The sequence below is a fragment of the Leptonotus elevatus genome, chromosome 15, assembly GCF_054856555.1.
Source record: "Leptonotus elevatus isolate MCC_2025b chromosome 15, RoL_Lele_1.0, whole genome shotgun sequence".
NCBI lineage: Eukaryota > Metazoa > Chordata > Actinopteri > Syngnathiformes > Syngnathidae > Leptonotus > Leptonotus elevatus.
The window spans coordinates 1,115,133-1,139,271 of NC_141253.1; the positions used below are offsets into that span (position 1 = coordinate 1,115,133).

The following is a 24,139-nucleotide window of genomic DNA, read 5'->3' on the forward strand; positions in this document are numbered from 1 at the left end:
GTGCAGGGCAGATGCCCGGTGGGCTGGCATCTTCTGAGGCAATGCGCTGCTATTGCATAATGACCTTCCTCCATGATGCCTCACGATACCCTCACAATTGTAGAGCAGGGATATGGAACCCGGGTCGTCCTCTCATGAATGCCATCACAATTGATTTGAATTTTTTTTCCAGCTCTGCTTTGAGATCATCTACAAAGGCGTATTAGGGCCACTTATAATGTTTATTTTATTTTTTTGAGAGGGCGGGGGCAATATTCCGAGAAAAAAACTCGACTTTATAAAGTGGAAAAAAAATCGGAAAAAAAAAATCATAAATTTGTGAGAAAAAATCTCCCAAATTTAGCAGAAATTAGTTTTTTTTTCTCTAAATATTGCCCTCGCCCTCTAAAAAATTTTTTTTTTTCCTTGGGTCTAATACGCCGCCGTAATAATCAAATCCACTTGGTAGTGCATTTTTTTTTTCTTACGAAGCCCTCGGCTCTTTTGAAGACAGAATGCTGAATGACGGGCATTCTTCTTCCTCCTCCTCCTCTTCAGCATCACAGCGGCCTTCCGATCGCTCGCCAGAGGAAATGAAATGTTTACGGTGCAGCCCTGCAGGCTTTGGGCGGAGGCCTGCTGTGTTCTTAGTCTTACGGCGGTCGGCGAGGACCCGCTTTTTTCTCACCGAAGGCGACCTCCTCTCTCGCGCCGCGGAGGAGGTCGGACGCTCGAAGGTCGGCTCCCGGAAAACGGCGCGAAGGGGCCTCCGCGCCCGTCGAGTGCGTCTTCGTTCCGCGACGGCGTCCCGGGTCCAAGACGAGGATCACGTGCGCGGACGGATGTCATTTCGTCCCGTGAAAAGGGAAATTCTTCCAATTTCCTGCAGCGGGACGCGTCCCCGCGACATCGGGGCCATCTGAAAGTCATTCTCGCGCCAGACAGTTGGCGAGCGCGTCCTGCTGCAGCCCGCAACGGAACCCACAACAAGTGAACGTCCGCAATGTAGAACAAAAAACTTTCCGTACTCGACGAACTCGGCTTTCGATATCGTAAGATCGTAAATCAGAAAATATTTCGGCTTGATTTCTCGACGTGGTTAATGATCTTTCCGGGCTTGAAAGTGGCGCCCGAACCAACGCAACGCCATCCCACAGTGTTTATCGAACGAGCGCGAGCCGCGGTTGGAGGAGCGCAGCAAAGTCGCACTTGCATTACCGACAAAATCCACCGGGCAAAAGTGCTCAGACGGTACTTAAGTAGAAGTGCAGACAAAAAAAGTGCCTTGCGTGCAAAACAGTTTTCCTTTTTTTGTGACTTGGCACGGAGAAGAAAAAGAATCATTGGCGAGGCCATCAAAACATTTTCCTATTGCTTTCCTCATGTTGTGAACTGAGAAAGAAACACATTGGTGCCTTGAGATACAAGTTGATCCGTGACCACGCTTGTAACACAGAACATTCGTACCTCAAATCATCTTTTGCTGTTGAAAAGAATAGAAATGCCATTAATCTGTTCCAGCCTCCAAAATAACCCAACACAAATGTTTGTAAAATGTTTTTTTTTTTTTGGGAAAAATAAAACTACCATAATAATTCTTAAATAAAATGTCAATACATTTTTGAAAGAAGTTGTAGCCGCATTTGTTCCCGCAACATAACGGACACTGAGTTACTCTGCTGTAAACGGCAATCATCTTAGTCATTCTACACAGATGATAAAGAATGTATGTCTGCGAGTATGTTTGTAGAAGAAGAAGTCAAACACTTTTAAAAAAAAACTTTATTGCAATCTACAGAACAAACACTTTGGAGCCTGCTTTCAAAAGCGATCGCTTTCAAGCTCCGAAACGAAACCGCGCCGTCGTGTGGACAAAACGGCGTCAACGGTAAGAAACTTGCGAGGACACATCGAAACGGGCTTTTGTGTGGACGCGGGGCCGAAATGTGCCATTCTGAATGTTGCTGCGTTCAAATATCTGTTGCCTCAAAAGTGATAGCACCAAAATATCTTTGCTATTTGTTAGCTTTGCATCGTTTGTTAGCATTAAGCTAGCTGACTTTTGCAAGGCATTGTGAAGTGGCTGCGTAATTCTCTTGGTTTTATACTTAAAACAGTAAACTTCAACTGGGGGCGGCAATAGAGTTTTGAAGCCTCTTTTTGAACGCTATTTGTTAGCTTTGCATTGTTTGTTAGCATTAAGCTAGCTGACTTTTGCAAGGCATTGTGAAGTGGCTGCGTAATTAATTTTCTTGGTCTTATGCTCAGTCAGACAGTAAACTTCAACTGTGGGTGGCAATAGAGTTTTGAAGCCTCTTTTTGAACGCTATTTGTTAGCTTTGCATTGTTTGTTAGCATTAAGCTAGCTGACTTTTGCAAGGCATTGTTAAGTGGCTGCGTAATTCTCTTGGTTTTATACTTAAAACAGTCAACTTTAACTGGGGGTGGCAATAAAGAGTTTTGAAGCCTCTTTTTGAACGCTATTTGGTAGCTTTGCATTGTTTGTTAGCATTAAGCTAGCTGACTTTTGCAAGGCATTGTGAAGTGGCTGCGTAATTAATTCTCTTGGTCTTTTGCTCAGTCAGACAGTAAACTTCAACTGGGGATGGCAATAAAGAGTTTTGAAGCCTCTTTTGGAACGCTATTTGTTAGCTTTGCATCGTTTGTTAGCATTAAGCTAGCTGACTTTTGCAAGGCATTGTGAAGTGGCTGCGTAATTCTCTTGGTTTTATACTTAAAACAGTCAACTTCAACTGGGGATGGCAATAGAGTTTTGAAGCCTCTTTTTAAACGCTATTTGGTAGCTTTGCATTGTTTGTTAGCATTAAGCTAGCTGACTTTTGCAGGGCATTATTAAGTGGCTGCGTAATTAATTTTCTTGGTCTTATGCTCAGTCAGACAGTAAACTTCAACTGTGGGTGGCAATAGAGTTTTGAAGCCTCTTTTTGAACGCTATTTGTTAGCTTTGCATTGTTTGTTAGCATTAAGCTAGCTGACTTTTGCAAGGCATTGTTAAGTGGCTGCGTAATTCTCTTGGTTTTATACTTAAAACAGTCAACTTTAACTGGGGGTGGCAATAAAGAGTTTTGAAGCCTCTTTTTGAACGCTATTTGGTAGCTTTGCATTGTTTGTTAGCATTAAGCTAGCTGACTTTTGCAAGGCATTGTGAAGTGGCTGCGTAATTAATTCTCTTGGTCTTTTGCTCAGTCAGACAGTAAACTTCAACTGGGGATGGCAATAAAGAGTTTTGAAGCCTCTTTTGGAACGCTATTTGTTAGCTTTGCATCGTTTGTTAGCATTAAGCTAGCTGACTTTTGCAAGGCATTGTGAAGTGGCTGCGTAATTCTCTTGGTTTTATACTTAAAACAGTCAACTTCAACTGGGGATGGCAATAGAGTTTTGAAGCCTCTTTTTAAACGCTATTTGGTAGCTTTGCATTGTTTGTTAGCATTAAGCTAGCTGACTTTTGCAGGGCATTATTAAGTGGCTGCGTAATTAATTCTCTTGGTCTTATGCTCAGTCAGACAGTCAACTTCAACTGGGGGTGGCAATAAAGAGTTTGAAGCCTCTTTTTGGACGCTATTTGTTAGCTTTGCATTGTTTGTTAGCATTAAGCTAGCTGACTTTTGCAAGGCATTGTGAAGTGGCTGCGTAATTCTCTTGGTCTTATGCTCAGTCAGACAGTAAACTTCAACTGGGGGTGGCAATAAAGAGTTTTGAAGCCTCTTCCTGAAGAGTTTTTTAATATCTGCCAAACTGAGATCTGATCTCAAATCTGGTCCGTCTCCAGAATGATGGCTGACGTCCTCTCTCGACCCGAAAAATCGACTTCAGTACAGTAACAAAGGACTCGTACATGGTTACTTCCTAACACTGACAAAATCTGGAAGTATACCTTCACCGGTGTGGTGGTGGTGGTGGGAAGGGGAGGGGGCAGGGGCGGGGGCGGGGGAGGGGGCGGGGTTTACCCTCAAGACATATACAAAGCCCTCCTCATGAAGGGGGAAAAAAGTGTCTCACTCGCAATTGGCGGAATGCGGAATAGTTGTGTGCGGAGAGGAAGGTGGGAGTGAGGGCAGCATATGAGACATCCGAATGAAAGACCATCTGTTTGGAGGGATGTGGGGGTCTGAGGGAGTCGCACTTCCTGACCACTTCTGAATTATGTCAGAATGGCGGCGGCGGCGCAAGCGACCCCGCGCCCCCCCCCCCCCCCCCCCCAGAGGCCAAATCGTCCTGTGCCAACACAACTGACGGAATTGTCATAAATCTCCATTTTGAGCACCGCGATAAAGCCGACCCAAAAAAAAGCTTGGATTTCTCCAACAGCTCAGGCGTCTTCTCTTTCCGCTGAGTCGGGGGGGGGGGGGGGGGGGAGGCAGAACACTGAGCCCGGTGTAGGACCCGGGTCCACGAGGGGGGAGTGGATACGGCATCATAATGACCAAGCCAAATATTTGTCTAGTCTATATTCTGAGAGCATAATGAAGTCCTTTTACACTAAGGCATCGCTGGAATCTGGTTTTCAGGCCCAGGGAGGAGCAGGTTTCGCTCGACCTCGCTGATTCCATGTCGGCAGTCCCGGTGTGCCCCCCCCCAACCCCCCCCCCCCCAAAAAAAAGAGCATGAGTCCAGAACAGAGAAGTCGAGTAGTAATACTTTGTTACTGTGCTCCTTAACTGCCAGCAGTTTTCAAAGCAAAGGTTCCCCGTTTTGGAGCATTTTTTGACCCACAACAAATCTGTGACAGCGAACGTACCAAAAGAAAGAGTTTGTTTTCTCTTCTTTATAATCAGCAGTGCAATAAAAACATAAGCACGCAAACGGTTGGATTCGGGCTGACGATTACAAATGCTAAACGCGGCCTTTGGTTCCACTTAAACGCTGCATAACACGTTTTAGACGAACAGCTTGTCATTAATGACATTTTAACATCCGACTGCATGTTTTTCTTGCCACACATTTTCGCTTGAACGCAGCCTGTAACACAAGGCGTGTCACTTCTGTGGCGTTTTCAGTCTGGAGTCCATCATCGGCAGTTTTTGGCATCCGGCTGATCGACGTCGAAACCAACATAAGTTAGACGTCAAAACGGTATTGCTGCCGTAGTATCGGGGCATTTACATACATCAAATATTTGTACTTTTATTTGACACACTTTTGTCGAGAGGAAGAATCGTGCCTTTCGACCGACGAGAACTCATCTTTACTGGAAGGGAAATGACATGTTTTCGGCGCGATTTCATGAAACGAGACGTTCTCGTACCAATTTCTCTGATCTCCGATTTTGGGAGGAGCACACAAACGTGCTTGTGTGCGTGCGTCTCCGCGCATGCCGACGTGTGCTCGCACCGCGGCCGGCCGCGTCCGCACAGTACATCTCCTGTACGTGCGCTCGTACAGGTGCGGGCGAACTTCCGCGTGTGTTTGGTCTTTTTTTCGATGCTGCCAACTTGGTCATTTGTCAGCGCTTTTCAACGCCAGCCAAAAATGTGTCTGCGAACCCCCCGCCCCCCCCCCCCCCCCCCCCGCGCCCGTTCCCAGCGCTTTCCTCAAACAGAATCGAGTGGAAACGGCAATTTTCATCCCGAATGACACGCGGAGGCTGAAGAATGCAAGCAGCTCGCAACGCTAACGCTAGTTCGTAGATGTGATTTCAAGATGGCGGCCCCTCGCCAAGCTGTCAGCGGCCGCATATTGGACACGTTGTCGTTGGATTTCGCGAATGAAAACTGAAGACGTTACTCGTCATTCATTCATTTATTTTTCAAATGACTTTTTGTATGCAGCACAACGGCCAAAATGCTTCTTCACCATGTTTACTTTGGAATCTGGACTCCACTTATTGACCCGAGCCGACAGACCTCAGAGTTTTCAAATCTGACTGTGAGCCGATGTGAAGTCTTGAGGATTGCAAGTATTATGTTCTGATCTCTTTGTTTTGGTCAGAAAAGCAACGTTCGGAAGGATCTGCAGCTGTTGTTGTTGTTGTTGTTTTTTTAAAGTGTATCGTGTGCAATATTACATAAACACCATGGTAACATTTTTTAAAAAAGTAACTAATTTCTTACCTTGCATTGCATAAACAAACAAAAGTCAAGCAGGCCAAATTGTGGCCTCGGAGCGACGTCGTCTGAAGGTGCTTTTCTATTGGCTGGCTGCTCGATGATGTCACTTGTGTGCGACACGCCTTCAAACGTCCTTATTCCGATTCTAAATCGACTTCAAATCACATTTAAAGTCATCCCCAAAAGCTCATGCGTTAAATTAACGATCAAAGACTAAAACGAAGGACAATTTCGCTATAATTTCGTTAGTTTTGTAAACATAAATTGTAGTTTGTTAGTTTTTGTTTTATTTTGTTAACAAAATTGTTTTGGGAATTTTAGTTGTTTTTTCGTTCGTTTTCGTCGACTAAAATAACCTCGATCGAGAAAATATTAAACTGGTGCCGAACAAATGATGCAAATGAACCAGTGTTAATTTTGACAATACATTTTTATTTCATTTTAGTTATATAGCCTTTTGACTAAAATGTATTAAAGTTTTTGTCATCATTTCGTCATCTGATTGTATTTAGTCGACTAAATTGACAGTTTAGTCGATATTTTCCGTCAGCATACATTTCAACTTTTATACAAAAAATGACAACACTTTTTTTTGTAACTGTACTTAAACACGCAAGACACATTTAATGCAACGGTGTCTTTATTAATTGTTGAACTGACAATAATATAAATTTGTTTTCACCCCCCCCCCCAAAAAAAGATGAATAATTGCTTGAGATTAATCTGACAGCTGCACAATAAATGTAAACATGTTTTTTTTACCATGTTTACCTGCGATTGGCTGGCAACCAGTTCAGGGTGTACCCCGCCTACTGCCCGAAGCCAGCTGGGATAGGCTCCAGCAACCCCCGCCACCCTTGTGAGGCCAAGCGGTACAGAAAATGGATGGATGGATGGATGTTTTTTTTAAGAAAAGTGCAGTAAACATTGAACAATTTCCGAGTGGTTCTTTTCTCCCGCCCGCTTTTCATTCCTTCTGATTGGATTGTGTGAATATTTTTTCGTTTTAGTCATTGACAAAATTGTCAGTCAATTTTCAGTTATCGTCTCAATGAATGGCTTCTATTTTAGTTTTCGTTGAATTTTTGTCTGCAAAAAATGTTTGGGGTGACAAAAAATTATGACGAAAATGTTTTGTCAACGAAATGATCACTGAAGTGAACCCTGACGGGTCAAGTTGAAAGACACCCAAAAAACAACAACAACAGCTTTTCTCTCTTCCAACTCACCACGAAGGTACAGACTTCTGACAAAACTTAACGACCCGAGCGCAACTTGTTTGGCTTCCGCCTCGCCAGGTTTCGGAGCCCCAGCCCTGAAAGTGCTCCTCTTTTTTTTTTTTTTTTTTTTTCTCTCTCTCGGTATTATGAGAAGTCAACATACTCATTATGGTCGTGGCACTGCCGCTGGGTGGCTTTGGCCTCTGGCGTGTTAGCGCTGGAAATGCTTGTGGCGAAGGAATGACAGGGCTCGGAAGAAGGACGGGATGGCGGGCGGGACGGGACGGGACGGGACGGGACGGGCAGGATTTAGCATACAAACGATGCAAAGAGTCCAAAAGAATGAACGAGGCGGGGCACGTGACGCCGTCTTCGTCACCCTATGAACGGCCTTCTTGTGCTCGCCAGGAGACGCCGGCGTCTGCTTGACCGCCGCCGCCGCCGCCGCCCCTGCAACCTCGGCCTCTGGCTCGGCATGAAAACGCACCGACACACACACTGAGCGCGACTGTCTTTTACCGTCTGTTTATTTGTCCCGTGACGGCAGCTTGTTTTTTTTACGTCAACACACCGCGGCTAATCCGGCCGGCGAGAAATTTGGCTCGGACGTGTGCATAGAAAGTTCCGTCCGGCCCGGCCATCTTTCCAGCTCACGGGGAAGTTGGAGACCGGCCCGAGGCATATTGCAAGATTTGGTATCGCTTCGATATCGAGTCAGTCAGTCGCCGATATCAGTACCGATGCTCGCTGAGGTCAATGCATGTTAAAAAGTCTTTTGAACTTGACGACTTTCACTCCAAAGAATAAAACTGTATTTCAATATGTTTAAATGTATTTAAAATAAAATTTCAAAATGAATGTGCTAATTTTGAGTTCATTTAAAGGTCCTTTGACGCCACTAAAAAGCCTGTACGGGGAATTTCCGGTCGCAACGCAGCAGACACGTCCACGTCTAACTTTAGCAATAATAAATGTCATTATAATGCATATATTTGTGGAGACCGGGGTCAAGTTGCATTTTAAAATTTTGAAAATGTTACCTCAAGAGAACTCACTTTGAGCTGTCACCAATGTCTTACAAATGCAATTATGCCATCTAGTGGCAAAAAAAAATGACCAACACAAATCAATATCACATCTTTTTAATTTTAACTCAATTTTATGAATGATTACGAAATTGCTGTAAGGGTTTGTCTGACTGAAAGATGCAGCCATATTTCTATTAGTTTAAATTTTTTTTCCACTTTTATGTTAACAAGAGTATGAAAACGTAGAAAGAAAAAAAATATTGTACATTTGATTGTACATTCAGAACAGGCATCAAATCATGCGATTATTATTATTTTTTCCTCTTTTTTTTTTCTTTTCAAATCATGCGATTAATTACGATTACAATTTTGAATTTAAAAACAAAACTCTGAATTGACTTTACTATTTTCTAATGTTCAGCATTGCAGCATACCGACGCCCTTTTCGCAGAAGGCATCGCCGGAATCTCGAGGCTGACGTTCAGGCCAGGGAGCTTCTTCCGCTCCACGTTGACCGCCCCGGTCACGCGCTCAATGTCAACAAAAGAGCACGAGACAAGCCATGGTGCCGTTGGACCCATGAAAAGTCATATTTAGTCAGGGAGCCGACGAGCTGCTTTTAGGCGTAATTTCATGAAATTAGACCTTCTCATGCTGCGCCGCCGATTTGCGCAGAGGTGACGAATGTACTCAAACTCTGTGTTTAAGTAAAAGTACTGATTATTTTCTTTTCTCCGGCGAAAGTAGACGTAGGGATTGAACTCCTGTATACTAAAAAGGTCAAAGCCGGTTGAAACGCTATTAAAAGATTTGCTATATATTCATCGAGCAATCAAGACAATATCAAGTCTTCACTCGTACGTGTTTTTTTGTAATGTGGGAGGAATTTGGTAAAAAAGCCACACAAGCGCGTGCCCAACGACACACAAAAAAGCCCCGAGTCAGGATTTTTTTCCCAGGACCCAACCCAGAATCTGGTGCCGCCCCCTTTAAGATTGTGTATAAAAAGTGATTCAATGGGATGTTTTTTACTTTAAATCTGCCACAATTTGCCCCCCCCCCCGGCTTATGAAGACCTTCGACTTCTGGGAGCAATTTGGAACGCGCTACTTGTGTAACGGCAGCGACTCCCAGATAAATATAAACCATGAGAAACACGGGTGCGCCCGAAGCCAGCAAGCGAGTCTCGGTAACGTTCTGGTGGGCTTTTTTGTGCACAACGCATGTACGGCGCTGAAAAATGCTAAACACGATGATCCAAACGGAGTCTCTAATCAAAGAGTCTGTGTCTCTTACATGCACTGCTAAAATGCTCTCATACGCACTGAAATCCTCTCCCACATCATTCTGAAATGTGCTTGTATATTTATATCCACATTTCAGTGGCATGTGAGTGTTTCAGTGTACGGGAATGTTTCAATATAGTGTGAGAGCATTTCAGTGACGTGAGCAAAAAAAAAAAAAAAAAAAAAAAAAAAATCAGTAATGTGCGTATGAGAGCATTACAGTAGTGTCTTTGAGTAGTTCATGTGAGAGAGAGTTTCAGTTGTGTGTATGAGACCATCTGAGTAGTGACTAAGAAGGCGTTTCAGTAGTGAATGTGTGCATGTACAAAAAAATAGTGGTACGCGTTTCAGTAGTGTGGAAAGAGAGTGTTTCAATAGTGCGCATGAGAGTTTAGTAGTGTGTATATTTGACCCCCAAAAAGTAGCAGTGTGTTTTAGTATGTGTGTATAATAGTGCATACATTCGACCAAAAAGATCAATGAGTAGTGTGTGCGTGCGTTTTTCAGTAGTTGCTATGAGATTGCTGCAATAAACCCTGAGTGTAATGTGCTAAATCATTTCACTTGCGTGTGAGAGAGCATTTCAGTGATGTGTGTGTGTAAAAGTGTTTTAGTCGTATGTATGACAGTGTTTCATCGTGGGTGTGACCGTTTCAGTAGTGTGTGAGTATTTCATTTGTGCGTAAAAGCATTTCGGTTTATGTGTGAGAGTAACATATAAGGTGTTTCAGTACCGTGTGAGAGCGTTTCATTTCTATGGACGGGTGAGTATTTCAACACCGTGTGAGAGTGTTTGAGTAGGGTGTGAGTAAGCATTGTTTCTGTAGTGTATGAGTGTTTTAGTTGTTCAGGAATTTGAGTAGAGAGCAAAAAATAATTTGCAGTGCGTATGAGAGCGCTTTAACAGTTTGTGTGATAAGCGAGAGCGTTTCAGTAGAGAGCATCCAGTTGATGCATATGAGAGCGTTTCAGTAGTGTATGTGTGAGAGCGTTTCATTTCTATGGATGTGTGAGTATTTCAACACTGTGAGTAGAGTGTGAGTAAGCATTGTTTCTGTAGTGTATGAGTGTTTTAGTTGTTCAGGAATTTGAGTAGAGAGCAAAAAATAATTTGCAGTGTGTATGAGAGCGCTTTAACAGTTTGTGTGATGAGTGAGAGCGTTTCAGTAGAGAGCATCCAGTTGATGCATATGAGAGCGTTTCAGTAGTGTATCTGTGAGAGCGTTTCATTTCTATGGATGTGTGAGTATTTCAACACTGTGAGTAGGGTGTGAGTGTTTCTGTAGTGTATGAGTGTTTTAGTTGTTCAGGAATTTTGAGTAGAGAGCAAAAAATAATTTGCAGTGTGTATGAGAGCGCTTTAACTTTGTGTGATAAGTGAGAGTGTTTCAGTAGAGAGCATCCAGTTGGTGCACATGAGAGCATTTCAGTAGTGTATGTGTGAGAGCGTTTCATTTCTATGGATGTGTGAGTATTTCAACACTGTGAGTAGAGTGTGAGTGTTTCTGTAGTGTATGAGTGTTTTAGTTGTTCAGGAATTTTGAGTAGAGAGCAAAAAATAATTTGCAGTGTGTATGAGAGCGCTTTAACAGTTATAAGTGAGAGCGTTTGAGTAGAGAGCATCCAGTTGGTGCACATGAGAGCGTTTCAGTAGTGTATGTGTGAGAGCGCGCCAGTAAGGTAATCCTGAATGAAGTCCCCCGACGGCCCCTCATAAAAGAGCCCACTTGTGTCGTCCTCGCTGGGCCCAGTCTGCAATTTGGTGTCGGGGCGTGGCCTGCTCGCCATTGGGCCGTGTCCGCCCTGCGCTCCGGTAATGACCCCTTCCCTATGGTGAGCGTTTGATCTGCGCTGCCTGTGTGCCTATTTCTGGAGCGTAAGGGGGGGTGGGGTGGGTGGGGTGGGTGGGGGGAGGGGCGGGGGGGGGGGGGATAAAGGCAGCTTTCAGACTTGGTGCCAACGACCGTAATTAAGCGGCTTGAAGGGGCGGCAGCGAGCGAGCGAGCGCACCGGCAAGTGCCGACTTTGTCATTTGGAGCAAAAAGGGGGGGGCCGAGTCACCCCGGCCCGTTGGTGGTACCCGCGGCGCAAACGCGAGGTCGAGCGTGTGTTGGTAGTCGTTAAAAAGGCGACGTTAATGACTTTTTGTGTCCATTAGCGCTGGTTTGACCCACCGTGACCTTGGGCTTCAATTGCAGAGTGGACGCGCGCCTCGTCCCTAAATGAGTCACCTCAACTTGGACCCTTTCGAGGATCTCTCTCTCGTTGACTTTGTTGAACGCACGAACGCTAATCCAGCGGGCGCGTTGCTAAACAAGATTAAGATCAACCCATTTAAGAAATTGCCCGCTTTTCCACTTCATTTGGACTGAATTGCAGTAAAACAAATATATTTTTTAAATGATTTGGCCTCATGTATGGGATCATTTAGGAGACCAAGGCCACGTGTTTTAAGGCAGGAGTGGTCCACAAGTCACAGGTGTCAAACTCAAGGCCCGGGGCCCAGATTCAGCCCACAACAGAATTTTACAGTATGTGGCAACAAGTCTACGAGCAATATTGTTTGTTTTAGAAAAAAACAAAAAACAGCAACAATCAAACAAATGCATAATCACCCCATTATATTATTACATATGCACAATTTCACCTGCATTTGATTATTATGTAATATTCTAACAAATTCAATGAAGAAATTAAGTTTTCAATTTATGTTTAGAATGAATTTAGTTAAAAAATAATTCAATACAAATGCTTGTAATTATAATATATGGAAAAAAAAATTTGAACTCCCCCCCATGTAAAATGCAGTTAGCGCCGAAGCTAGTTATCTCGCTTGCTAACTTTGGTTCTCAATTCACTCCAATAAAACAAGTAGCCCAAAAAAAAAAAAAAAAGAGTCCAAATTCCCAAATCATTTGTCACTTGGAGAGAAAAGATGGTTGACAGTAAATGGCAGCTTGTTGAAAACGCCATCCATTTTCTTCTTCTTCTCCAATTGCGGTTACCCCCCCTCTCCAACCCCCCATGATGTGGCCCGTGTTGAACTCCCCCCCCTCACCCCCCCCCCCCCCCCCCGCCCCCCTAAGAAGGCGGGAAGCGTGCAGTTGCACCTCTCCGCCGCTTGGCTGTGAAACTCGACACCTCGTCGGTGGCCGAAGCCGCGCGGACGGATCCCCCTTGTTTAAAAGGGAAAGCCATGGGAGGAAGGCTCCTTACTCCGTCACCACCCCCGGCAGGCAGGCAGGCAGGCAGTCTCGAACCCAGTCTCTCGATCCGGAGCAGCCTCAATGAATGACACAGCGGGGAATATCCACACGCACGCCAGCAGGGAGCTTCTGCGTCCACGCGGATTGTACGTCGGCCTTGACAGCCTCTAGTCAACATGCGTTTTCCTTCCCGGAGCTTTGAACCCGAGCTGTACCGACGTGTGACCGACTGACCGACCGACCGACCGGCCGCCGGTGCGTCTTCTTCATGCCCGCCCTTGCCAAGGAGTCACGCTGTGATTGACGGATCAGGTTTTTGACTGCCAGGACAAATGAATACAAATGAATTTAGGCACCCAAAGGAGAGATTGCAAAACCTCTCGTCGAGACACAAAGTAAGTTTTGTTTTGTTATTGTTTGCATGGCTTGCTGCTTCTCACCGGTGGTGGCTGGGTTGTGTGTGAGATGTGCAGCATGTGGTGCACACCTGGCTAAAGGTTCAGCCACACGCAGAGCTGGCAAAAGTATACTCGCACAATCGAACAGAAAGCCGATATTGTGCAAACACAGATTTTGCGTTTTTAAAATTCTAAGGAAGACAAAAAAAAAAAATGCAGTAAACAAATAACAGTACAGGTGCAAAAAAAAAAATGGCAAAAGTAGAAGTACACCTTTTAGTGATGTAAAAAAAATACAGACTCTGAATCTGAAATGAGTCTTCACGTCATCATTTTTGCAAAATTCCTGTAATTATTAAAAATAATAATAATAATAATAACGCAGTGGTCGTACTGTTTGCTGTAAGCGCAATTCTGACAAGATAATCAAATCACTGGACTGACGTCAGGTCAGCGCCTGAAGTTGCTCAATTAGCTGATGATAATAAATGAAAAACACTTTACTTGAATGACAAAAACAAAAGAATATCTCAGTCTCATCTCCAAGATGTCAACCAATCAAGATCTCAACTGCGGTTGAATTGAGATCAAACGTATGGAGTAAAAGTAAAAAATAAATAAATAAATCAAATATTCCAAGTACGGATACCTGAAAGCTCCAAAAGTACGTGCACTTTGTTGCTTGCCACCCTGGCAGAACAACACGTAATCGAGCCTGTTGCCACCTGCCGCTGTTTGACCGGCAAAACGTGCATCCAATTGTTTATCTGCACCCCCCCCCCCCCCCCCCCCCCCCCCCCGCCCAAGATCGCTTGAACCCAATCGAGCGCTGCTTACTGTACAAGTGTGAGCGCTGCTGTGTCCACACACCATTTGGCCGTGAGCGCCATCCGTCATTTTTCTTCTTTTTTTTTTTTTTATCTGCGCTGTCAAACCCGCAGTTGGGAGATTGAATATGAGCTGAAAGTTTCAGCGAAAACTCCTGCAGATGGACGTCGTGCGTCTTCTTTCATTTTGGTCACAAAAAGTAGTGAGGAGATAAAATGCCAGTTTGGGAATTTTCCACTCTATGCGTACGTGTGCATGTGAGAGAGAAATCCTCTGATGAAATAACAATGAAAAGAAACGGATCCCACTCTGACATGTTTTTTTTTATTTTTTTTATTATTATTATTTTTTTTTTTGGGACTGGGACGATAATGGCAAAAACACAGCACATCCACAGAATGGAGCAGGAAGTGACAATCAGATGCTGATTACACAATGAGGATGTTATCATCATTATTAGTCTCAATTGACTGGCCATCAATCATTGATTTTGAGTCACGGATCAGCCTTTTTTTTTTTCTTTTTTTTTTTCCCCTCCCCAGTGTTCTGTGGTTTTTGCTAAAATGTAATACACAGTAAACGTTAGGCAAGCGATTCTCAAGTCGTGTGATGACGGTTCTTTACGTCAAATTTGAAAGACTGTCAGCTGAGACTTGGACCAGCTTGGAGCCCCCCTTTTTTTCGGTAGTTTTTTTTTACAAATGTTATCTGCCAAACTGCGAGTTGACTCGCCTGACACCATAAAATTCACAATCGGAAATGAATCGGGTGCTGACGTATTTTCCTAATCGGGACTAATTGGGATTTTTATTTTATTTTATTTTTTTTATCGAACCCAGGGCCTTGGATGAGCGGTTGAGAAGCAGTGCTCTAGGCTAGATTCTCTTCTTCTTTTTTTTTTTGAGGAGCGAAAGAAAATACACGAGTTTGTTGTGATGGATGAAGCATTTTTCCGAGGGAAGCTCTTCAGATGATAAGCGTGAGAGTGCGAGCAGCTGGCGGTCCAAGACGTCTCAGGGCGCCGCACGTGATTAAGCCACAGGAAGAACATGCTGCACTGCATGTACACTTTCATGTACACTGTATATACTCATAACCCTTCTGGAGTATTTTTTTTTTTTTTTTTTGCCATGTTAACGCGCCGCAGTCAGCATCCTCTTTCCCACATGTCTGCTTCTTCTCGACCCCGGCCGCAGCTGCTATACGCATTTCCTCCCGCAGTCTTTGCGTGCGTGAGATGATCTCGTGGTAAACAGTGGCTCTTTCGCCCCCCCGAGATCTGGATCCCCCCCCCCCATTGAGCTCGGGGGGGGGGGGATGCGGCGAGGGTGTCAAGGGACACACCTGAGGATTGGGGACTACCTTTCCCAATTTTCAGCATCCATGTGTGTGTGTGTGTGTGTGTGTGCGTGTGTGTGTGTGTGTGTGTGTGTGTGCGTGTGTTGTTCTAATTGGGATGATGGCTGATGGGGTTGCAAAGAGTGGAACATTTCCAGCAGATTTCCACAAAAAATGGTTGAGCTCACTTGCAAAACACGCGGTTGTCAATAAGTGCAGAATGAACATCTTATTCGTACGCTTAAGTTGTTCTACGAGTGAGCACAAAAAGCAAAAAAGTGGAACATGGACATTAAGCACGAGGATACGAGATTAGTAGAAAGGGTTAATTGCGTTAAGTGGCGCTAGTTGTGGAATTTTTTTTTGCTGGTCATAAGACTATACGAGTGCACGAACCTTAAGATGGATATTAAATGCTCAACGGGCTAAGCCGTCGCGAGGTTTTGGTGTTATTGGAAACCCTGGTGAAAAAGAACGTTCCATATAATTATAATTATAATTATTGGAGGGTGTTGCAGAATCGTCCCACCAACCACTAAAACCCCCGTGTGACTCCTCTAACATTCTTTTTTTTTTCTTCTCTCGTCCATAGGAGAGCCCTACTGCTCTGTGCCGTTTTATACTGTACTTGTTACCTGGGACTTACGCAAGAACACTCTGAAGGTAAGACCCGGTTGGCCCCCCCCCCTTCCTCCGGCACGCTGCACTCAACACCAAAAGAGGCTCAAGTGGTTGCATAACGCAAATTGCGATGGGAATTGGGGCAGGGGTCGAGATGGCGAGGGAGCGATCGATTGCGCAAAATAAAAATAAATAAATAAGAAATAAAATCTGTTACTATTTTCAGGAAGCAAAAATGTGACTCTGTTGTTTTCTCAAGTACTCCAGAGGGAAACGTCTGGTTTTGGTGGACAGGAATGCCATTTTATTCTCTTTACCTGAAATATAAAAATACCAAATATAAGCAGACATGCTAACCTTAGCTTAGCCTGTTGTTGTGCTTTGTACACTCCACACGCTATGCTTTGCTTTATGCGCTTTAAACATATTAATAGGCGTTAAAACACACTTTAAACTTCTCAAAATATACTTTGAAAAAAAATTCCTTAGTACCTGTTCTCACCTGCACAAATCTCCAAATAAGAGACTAGGTGTTTATGCTTCAAGCTTCTTTTTTTTTCACTCCCAGTTAAAGTCCTGCTGTGAAAAGGGTATTAAAAACATTACGCACATACATTTGAACCCCATAATATTCAACCAAATCATAGGATTTCAGCTAATGAAAGTCAAGCTAGCTTAATGCTAAAACAGCATGTGAAATGACATAGAGAGGCTAGAGAAAATTAGCAAAAATGTAACTTTAATGCTAAACCTTCAAACAACTGCTACTTTAACACGCAGAGCAACAACGCATACCAGGGTTTTTCCTGTGCACAAAATTCAGAGGCGGCCACCTCCAGCCTGAGCCACTGATATCGCTCGACACAGCGCTCCAGCTGCAGTTGCAGCGTTGCGCCATTATGGAGGCGCTATATCAACAGCAGTGCACCGGAACGACCTGAAGCGACAACCGAACAAGAAACGGCTTTCTTTTTTTTCTTTTCTTTTCTTTTTAAACTTGAATGTGACGATCCGTGATTTCGCGATGGTTCCCTTTTTTTGTACCATTACTCAAAGCGGTACGTTTTAATATAGCAAATGGCTAACTTAGCCTAGCTTAGCATAGCCTTTCCCACTTATTCTTAAACCCCCCCCGTGCGCGTGGGTGTCTGCCGTCGCAACCTGCGCAACGCACCGTACATCTGAATCCATATGGCTAACGCGCGGCCCAGTCATAATAGACGCGGTAGTCGACGAATAAAGACAACAGAAGTCAGACGGCACGTGTAACGCGACCGCTGTCTCGCTGCCAAGTGCACGTCTTACACCGCAGGGGAGACCACACAGACAGGAGAATGCGGATTGCTATATACGTTATACGCTACCCGGCTAAATCTCACTCACTATTTTTTTTTAACGCCAAGCATTACAGCTGTCCTTAGAAAGTGGAAAAAACACAAGTGGAAATTTGTGCATTAGTTGGCACTTAATAGTTCCAAATGTATCAGAATGGTTTTGTTTAACAAATACACGCACGCACGCACGCACATACACATACTCACCCACACAAAAAAAAAAAAAAAAAAAAAAATATATATATATATATATATATATATATATATATATATATATATATATATATATATATATATATATATGTATATATATATATATATATATATGTATTAAAAAAAAAAAAGAAAAAAAAAAAAGAGCAATGATGATGACATTTCCGAATGAACAATACTGAGCTCTTTAAAAAAAAAAAAAGAAAAAAGAAAAAAAAAAGAATGGTTTTGTTTGACCCCCCGGGATCTGCTATAATTGTATAATAACCCTCCGTGCTCCGAGTCAGCTCGCCTAATTAGTTTGTTTGAAACTTTCCGCGCAATTAAAACATTCCCAAAGTTTTTAACCTACTTTTTTTTTTTCCATTTATTTATTGAGGATCCTTCTTTGTGTCCTCTGAAGCTTTCCTATTTTTCTGGCATCTCATCAACAATGTCTGCCTGTTTCTCACACTTATTCTTTTTTCCGTACACACGTCCCCATTAGACAGAGCCCGCTGATCACAGGTCGGGTCAAAGAGAGGGAGCAACTCGGGGGGGGGGCGTGGGGGGGGAAGCTATGAAGAGGCCAGGCTGTGACATCACAGCTGACGCTGAATGGGCGCCGTGACCCTCGGCGACCAAACATTGTACACGGTCACGGCTGAGTGCAGTTCTGGAAATCGGGTTTGAGGCTGTACATGCTCACGGTGACTGAGGTTCTGAACGCTTAATTGCGGAGAGGGTCCGAGGCAAAAGAGGGAACGGCGCTTGTTGATTGTTAACCGTCCGAAGCCTTGAAACAAAGACCAGAGTCAGAACATGCCGGAGACCACCGCGCCATGAAATCCAATGTATGCGGCACCGAGCAATAACAGCGCTATTCATAGGTCCAGGACCACCTTGCTTTCGGTGAACCGCCATTTATCGTGAGGGGGAAATGTTTCCAGGACCTGCCCACGATCGGTGAAAATCCATGAAATCCAGAGACCCGTCCCACATGTCTCAAACACATTCAAAGTTATTAAAACACGTACTACCTTTTTTCCTTTTTTTGTTGAGAAGGCGGAGCAAGTTTGAAGTGTTCAATAACCACGACGAGGGCCGTTGAAATCATCCAGTCGATTGGCCCGAGATTCTGAAATTTGTATAGGGAGAAAGTAACAAAAGGTGTTCTAAACGCCTTTTCCGCCAAGGAATGCCACAGCCAAAAACCGCTTAAAATGGTCCAAGACGGGGTTAGCGTGTCGCACAACAAACATTCAATGGCGAAAAAGGGGGCGCGGCCCAGCGTGTTGTGGCACGCAACTCTTAATTTCAGACTTTGCTTGCATACTGTAAAAACCCATTTATTTTTTTATTTTTATTTTTATTTTTATTATTATTTTTTTATTTTTTCTTTTTTTTTAAATAAAAAAATAAAAAATAAAAAATAAAAAAAATAAAGTGTAAAAACCCATTTATTTATTTATTTTTATTTTTATTTTTATTTTTATTATTATTTTTTTAGTTTTTCTTTTTTTTAAATAAAAAAAATAAAAAAAATAAAATAAAAAAAATAAAGTGTAAAAACCCATTAATTTTTTTATTTTTATTTGTATTTTTATTTTTATTATTATTTTTTTCTTTTTTCTTTTTTTTAAAAAAAAAAATAAAAAAATAAAAATAAAAAATAAAAAAAATAAAGTGTAAAAACCCATTTATTTTTTTATTTTTAGTTTTATTTTTATTTTTATTATTATTTTTTTCTTTTTTCTTTAAAAAAAAAAATAAAAATAATAAAATAAAAAAATAAAGTGTAAAAACCCATTTATTTTTTTATTTTTATTTTTATTTTTATTTTTATTATTATTTTTTTCTTTTTTCTTTTTTTTTAAATAAAAAAAATAAAATAAAAAAAATAAAGTGTAAAAACCCATTTAAGTCCGCGCTATAGTGGGTGCACAAAGATTTGTCATCGTCCACAAAATGCTACCAAAGGGACGAACGATGCACGCGTGTACACGTCTTGTTTGCTTAACTGCTTCAATTGGAAGCTGCGGGCAGCTGGCACTACCAAAAAATGTCTACGAGTGCAGGAAGACTGCAGGGAGAAGCGCGGCCACCCATCCGCCACCGCCGTGGATATTTTTCTCTTAGTCATCGGGTTTGGCTCAGAGTTGCAGTCAACGAACGACGTGCCCAAGCAGTTTGCTGCTGACCAACACGTTTTATTTTGGTCGTCCGAAAATATATTTGGCTGAAAAGGAACACTGTATCGTTTTTGTTTCCCTCAGCTGCTTTTTTTTGACAGACCCGCCCGTACAAGGTGGCGATCTCTGATCTCTTGTATGCGTGTTGTTTTGGCGTTTCTGCATCTTGATGTCAGAAAAATAGTAGGCAGATATTCCAAGAAAACTCGGGCATCGGGACAAAAAGAAATACGAGGCAGAGAATACAAAATGTGGTTCATCATTCTTGTCATTCCTTTTTATGGCGTTTTACACGGTAAAGGCAAGCTCTGAATTTAGAGTTGCGTGCTTTTTGTTTTAGTAGTCTACTGGAAGCTACGTGGTGCGAGACGAAGTGGCGGAGAAAGTCCCCCAATTAATCATATCCAACAGAAATATTCAGTCACTGTTCCAACAAAGCAGGTTGTAAATTACCATCTATGCTAATTTCCATTAGCCCTGCTGTGGCGATTCGTGTCATATGTTAGCGTTAAGAATTTTATGGTTTGTGTTTAAATAATGTTGAATTCTTCTAGTTTGTATGTGTTAGTTACATTTGTAAGAGTTTCACAATTAACATCAACTGGGATTTAACAAACAGCTTGAAGTGAGCACACATGAATTCTTATTTAGCGAACTGTGCAAGAGTGAAAAGCAGAGGTGGGCGCGTCAATCAATGAATTTGGAGCGTCCGTCATTTGGCAACAGTCGGGACGGGACGCCCTTCCGTCGGCGTCGATCCATCAATATTTCGAGCCGAACCGTCAATCCGTCATTGGTCGTTTGCTCGTCAAAATGAGCGTCCGTCACTGTTTCCGTCATTCGAAGTGGGAATCCGTCAGTGGGAATCCGTCATTCGTCAATCATCAACTCGTCAAGCATAATGGGACGTCCGTCATTGGCGAATTGCCGAATTTATTGACGGATTGACGATTACATTGACGGACAAAAAAAAAACCCCTTCCACCAATGCTTAGTTTGTCAATTTTTCAAAGTTTCCCGTCAATGGTCAACAAAATGGGCGTCCCATCATTCACGGATTGACGGACCTTCCGTCAATATTGAGTGAGAGTGAGAGCAGACACCAAGAAATACTTTAGACGTGTGTTTGTGGGAGTTGAAATGCTTTTAAAGCATATAAAAAAACATCATTTAATATAGTGCCGACATCGTCGATTTTTAGCTGTGATGCTAACCCTTGCGATAAGCCGGGATTCATCGTATAGGGTTTGTTTTGACTTTTTGTCCAATTTTTCTTCCGTGTCTCTTAACACTGCTTTTCCATCCCCACAGATGTGGACATCCTCCAGAAGTTGGGGCTTAAGGGAGACAAGCCATCACGCTCCGTACCAGCTGGCGTCATTCCCTTCAAGTCCGGAATCATCCTCAACCAACTGGCGCACATTGAGGGTCCGCTGCGCTCCGTCTGGCCGGCGGCCGTCTGGACCGACGCGGCGCTGGTCCTGAGCGTGCGGTCGCACAGAGTCAACAGCGCCTTCCTCTTCACCCTGCTCTCGGAGAAGAAGAAGAAGCTTCTCCTCGGCCTGCAGCTCGTACCGGGCAGTCTGGTCCTGCACACGGGACCCGACGCCTCGGTGGCCCTGCCCTACGAAGCCCACGACGGCCAGTGGCACCAGCTGGCGGTGGGAATTAAAGGACAGAAAGTGACTCTATATGCCTCCTGCGGAGAGCGGAGTGCTCATGCGGACTTTGGGTGGGACGGCGAGGAGGGACTGGCCCCGGGGCACGAGGGCTCCTTCCTGCTGGGCCGCTCGAGCCAACAGGCTTGGGCTCATTTTGAAGGCGCCATCTGCCAGTTTGACCTGATCCCGTCTGCCCGGGCCGCTCACAACTACTGCCAGTACATTAAGAAGCAGTGCAGGGAAGCGGACACCTACAGGCCGAACCTTGCACCCTTGCTGCCCGTTTTGCCGCGACAAATCAACGCATCGTCCACGCCCGCCCCCAGACACGGTAGCCTGATCACCAGGAAGGCCATCGGGCGGAGCCTCGCTCGGAGCGTTGCGGCGGCCGCCTCCGCTGTCAGGCGTGTAGCCCCCACCCTTGTAATGAAGCCCGCCCTCGGGACCACTCCTGCGCCTTTGCCGGGAACTGTTATGCCGGTCACAGTTCAGCTTGGCCTAGCCTCGCCCCCGACCAAGGCCAGAACTGAATCTGTCACGGCTCCGCTCAGGACCACAGTGGCCCCAACCAAACCGCCGGCCGCGAGATCATCCACTTCTAAAACTGCAAGTCTGACAATCCCCAGACTAACGTCCCCAAAGCCCAGTTCTCAAAACAAGGTGACTGCGGTAACAGAAAAGAAGAAACCCACTCCCACAGCTACTACGAGCCCAAATCCTTCCAAGAAAAAACTTGACTCCACTTTATCAGATCAAGCTCCAGCTCTCAAGAAACCGCAGCCGACCGCAGCCAAGAAAACCCCCACCAAGCCCAAAGTCGTACCATCCAAAGCCACCGTCTCCAAGCCCAAGCTAAATTCTGTCAAAGTGTTTCCCTCTAAACCTGTAGTATCAAAAGTGAACCCTTCAAAACCAACCGCCTCTAAAACCTTTGCTAAAACCACCAAACCGAACGCAAAACCGGTCGTCAAGCCAACCAAGCAAGCCAGGACCCCCAAGTCCCCGGTCACCCCACGTCCTACCACACCTTGGTACAATCTTGTAACATCACCCGCTACCGATGGCTTCCAGACCTGGGAGGTGGAACCTACTCAGTTCTCCCTGCTCGCCGGACCTGTAGGACTAAAAGGAGAACCCGGCCCTGCGGTAAGACGCTTATATCTGGATTTGGATCTGGCTCAATTGTTTTGATGGTTTTTTAGTCCATTCGAGTCTTTCCGGTTCTTCTGCCATGTGCCTTTCAAATCATAGCTAGCTTATGGAGATGAATGTAGACCTGCCCCAGTTCCCACACAGGCTAGAAATCCTCTCCCGCCATTTCCAACTTGCTCTCTACACCCGGCCCGTCCAGGCTGGGCGTGACGTGCCAGGTCTAACGCCTTGCCGTCTTCGCACCAGATTCCAGTCTGGTGGAGGTCACGTGGCCCGTCTTCAAAGCGAGGTCGGGGGGTTAGGGCAGTTGGTAAACACCATCGTTTAGCTTCTAAACGCAAGCGGGGAAGGTAGGAAGAGGCTCATGTCACTTAGAGCACAAATACCGAGGCAGACAAATGAGTTCGCACCTTTTTCCATAGAGTTCAGCGTGTCTCGGTTTCACCTCGACTGCCCACCTCAGTCACAGCCGATCCCTTTTCAGGGTTAAATGTTGTCAATTGTGACCATGGTTTTGTTTGTGGCTAACAAGTCGGTTGAGCGGTTGGATTTGTCACATTTGAACCTTAAGCTGTGAAATGAACTCGTATGCGATGGAATCGCATTTGATTGTGTGTCATGAGTGTTTCAGTCCATTGAAGTGTATCCAAAAAAAAAAGAGTATTGTTTCTGGCCAAGTTATTACCCATGGTTAGTTTTAGGCAAGTCTTCAAGAACTTTCCTTAAATTTGCTGCTGTGGCCAAAAGTGTCTCAATTTTAATCGGGTGTCACATGAATCGAGGCCAAAGATTCAGATTCTGGTCACCGGTCTTGTCTTACGATTTTTGTCCGATAAGCGTAGCCTATTGAGGCACGTCTGATATATTCAATTTATAGCAGGGGCCGTCCAAACTTTCATTTTCATTTGAGGGCCACATACAGAAAAACCGAAGGATGAAAGGGTAGTTTGGGACACACCTGAATTATAGCACCTGGACTTCTGCCCCCTTAATTTTTTTGGTGTCTGTCGGGTTTGATTGATATTATTTTAGCTGGCAAAAACCAATCACGTTTAAGAAGAGAAGAGGAGAAGTTTACAAAAGGCAAGTCAAATGACGGGGGGGGCGGAAGTGCCAAGACTGACAGGGGTGCGTGTCTAACGCAACGGGTCCCTAGTGTGCCACCTGCACTAATAGGGGTGGTCTCAAGCCCGAAGGTCAAGACGTCAGAGTTGGGGAGCAATTAGAACCATCCGAGTGACAGGAAGCGGGAAAAGAGACATTCCAGACATGGGAAAGGAGGCTCTGCATTGTTTGAAAATCTTTAAATTGGCTTCTTTTTAATCTTGAGGAGATTTCCTTTAAAAAAAAAAGTGATACAGAAGCTAACAATCAGAACCTGTAGTTGCTTTCCTTGACTTTTCCCTTCCTCTTTTGATTAAAAGAAAAGAAAATGATTGGGCACGATAACGCCACGCAGGAAATGACTTGTTATTTCTGCCGTTTCCTGCCACGCCGGCTCCGAGTTTCTCGACGGATGTGGCTCAGCTGTCGTCACCTGTGCACGGAATTATTACCTCGGCGCTCGATGACCCGACGGTCGGTTGAGCGCATGCGAATGTATGAATATGGAGTCAGTCAAAAAAGGCAACGATGA

The 24,139-nt window shown here is 44.2% G+C and overlaps 1 protein-coding gene across 1 annotated transcript in view; it reads left to right on the plus strand.

Moving 5' to 3' along the window:
* The first annotated feature begins 12,740 nt into the window (after positions 1-12,740).
* Positions 12,741-24,139, plus strand: part of LOC147161442 (uncharacterized) — a 68,129-nt gene continuing 56,730 nt past the window's right edge. Inside the window, exons 1-3 of the mRNA XM_086096094.1 lie at positions 12,741-13,182; positions 15,944-16,014; positions 21,002-22,497. Of these exons, the coding sequence (XP_085952220.1) occupies positions 13,130-13,182; positions 15,944-16,014; positions 21,002-22,497 (1,620 nt within the window). The 5' untranslated portion in view covers positions 12,741-13,129. The remainder of the gene's footprint in view (positions 13,183-15,943; positions 16,015-21,001; positions 22,498-24,139) is intronic.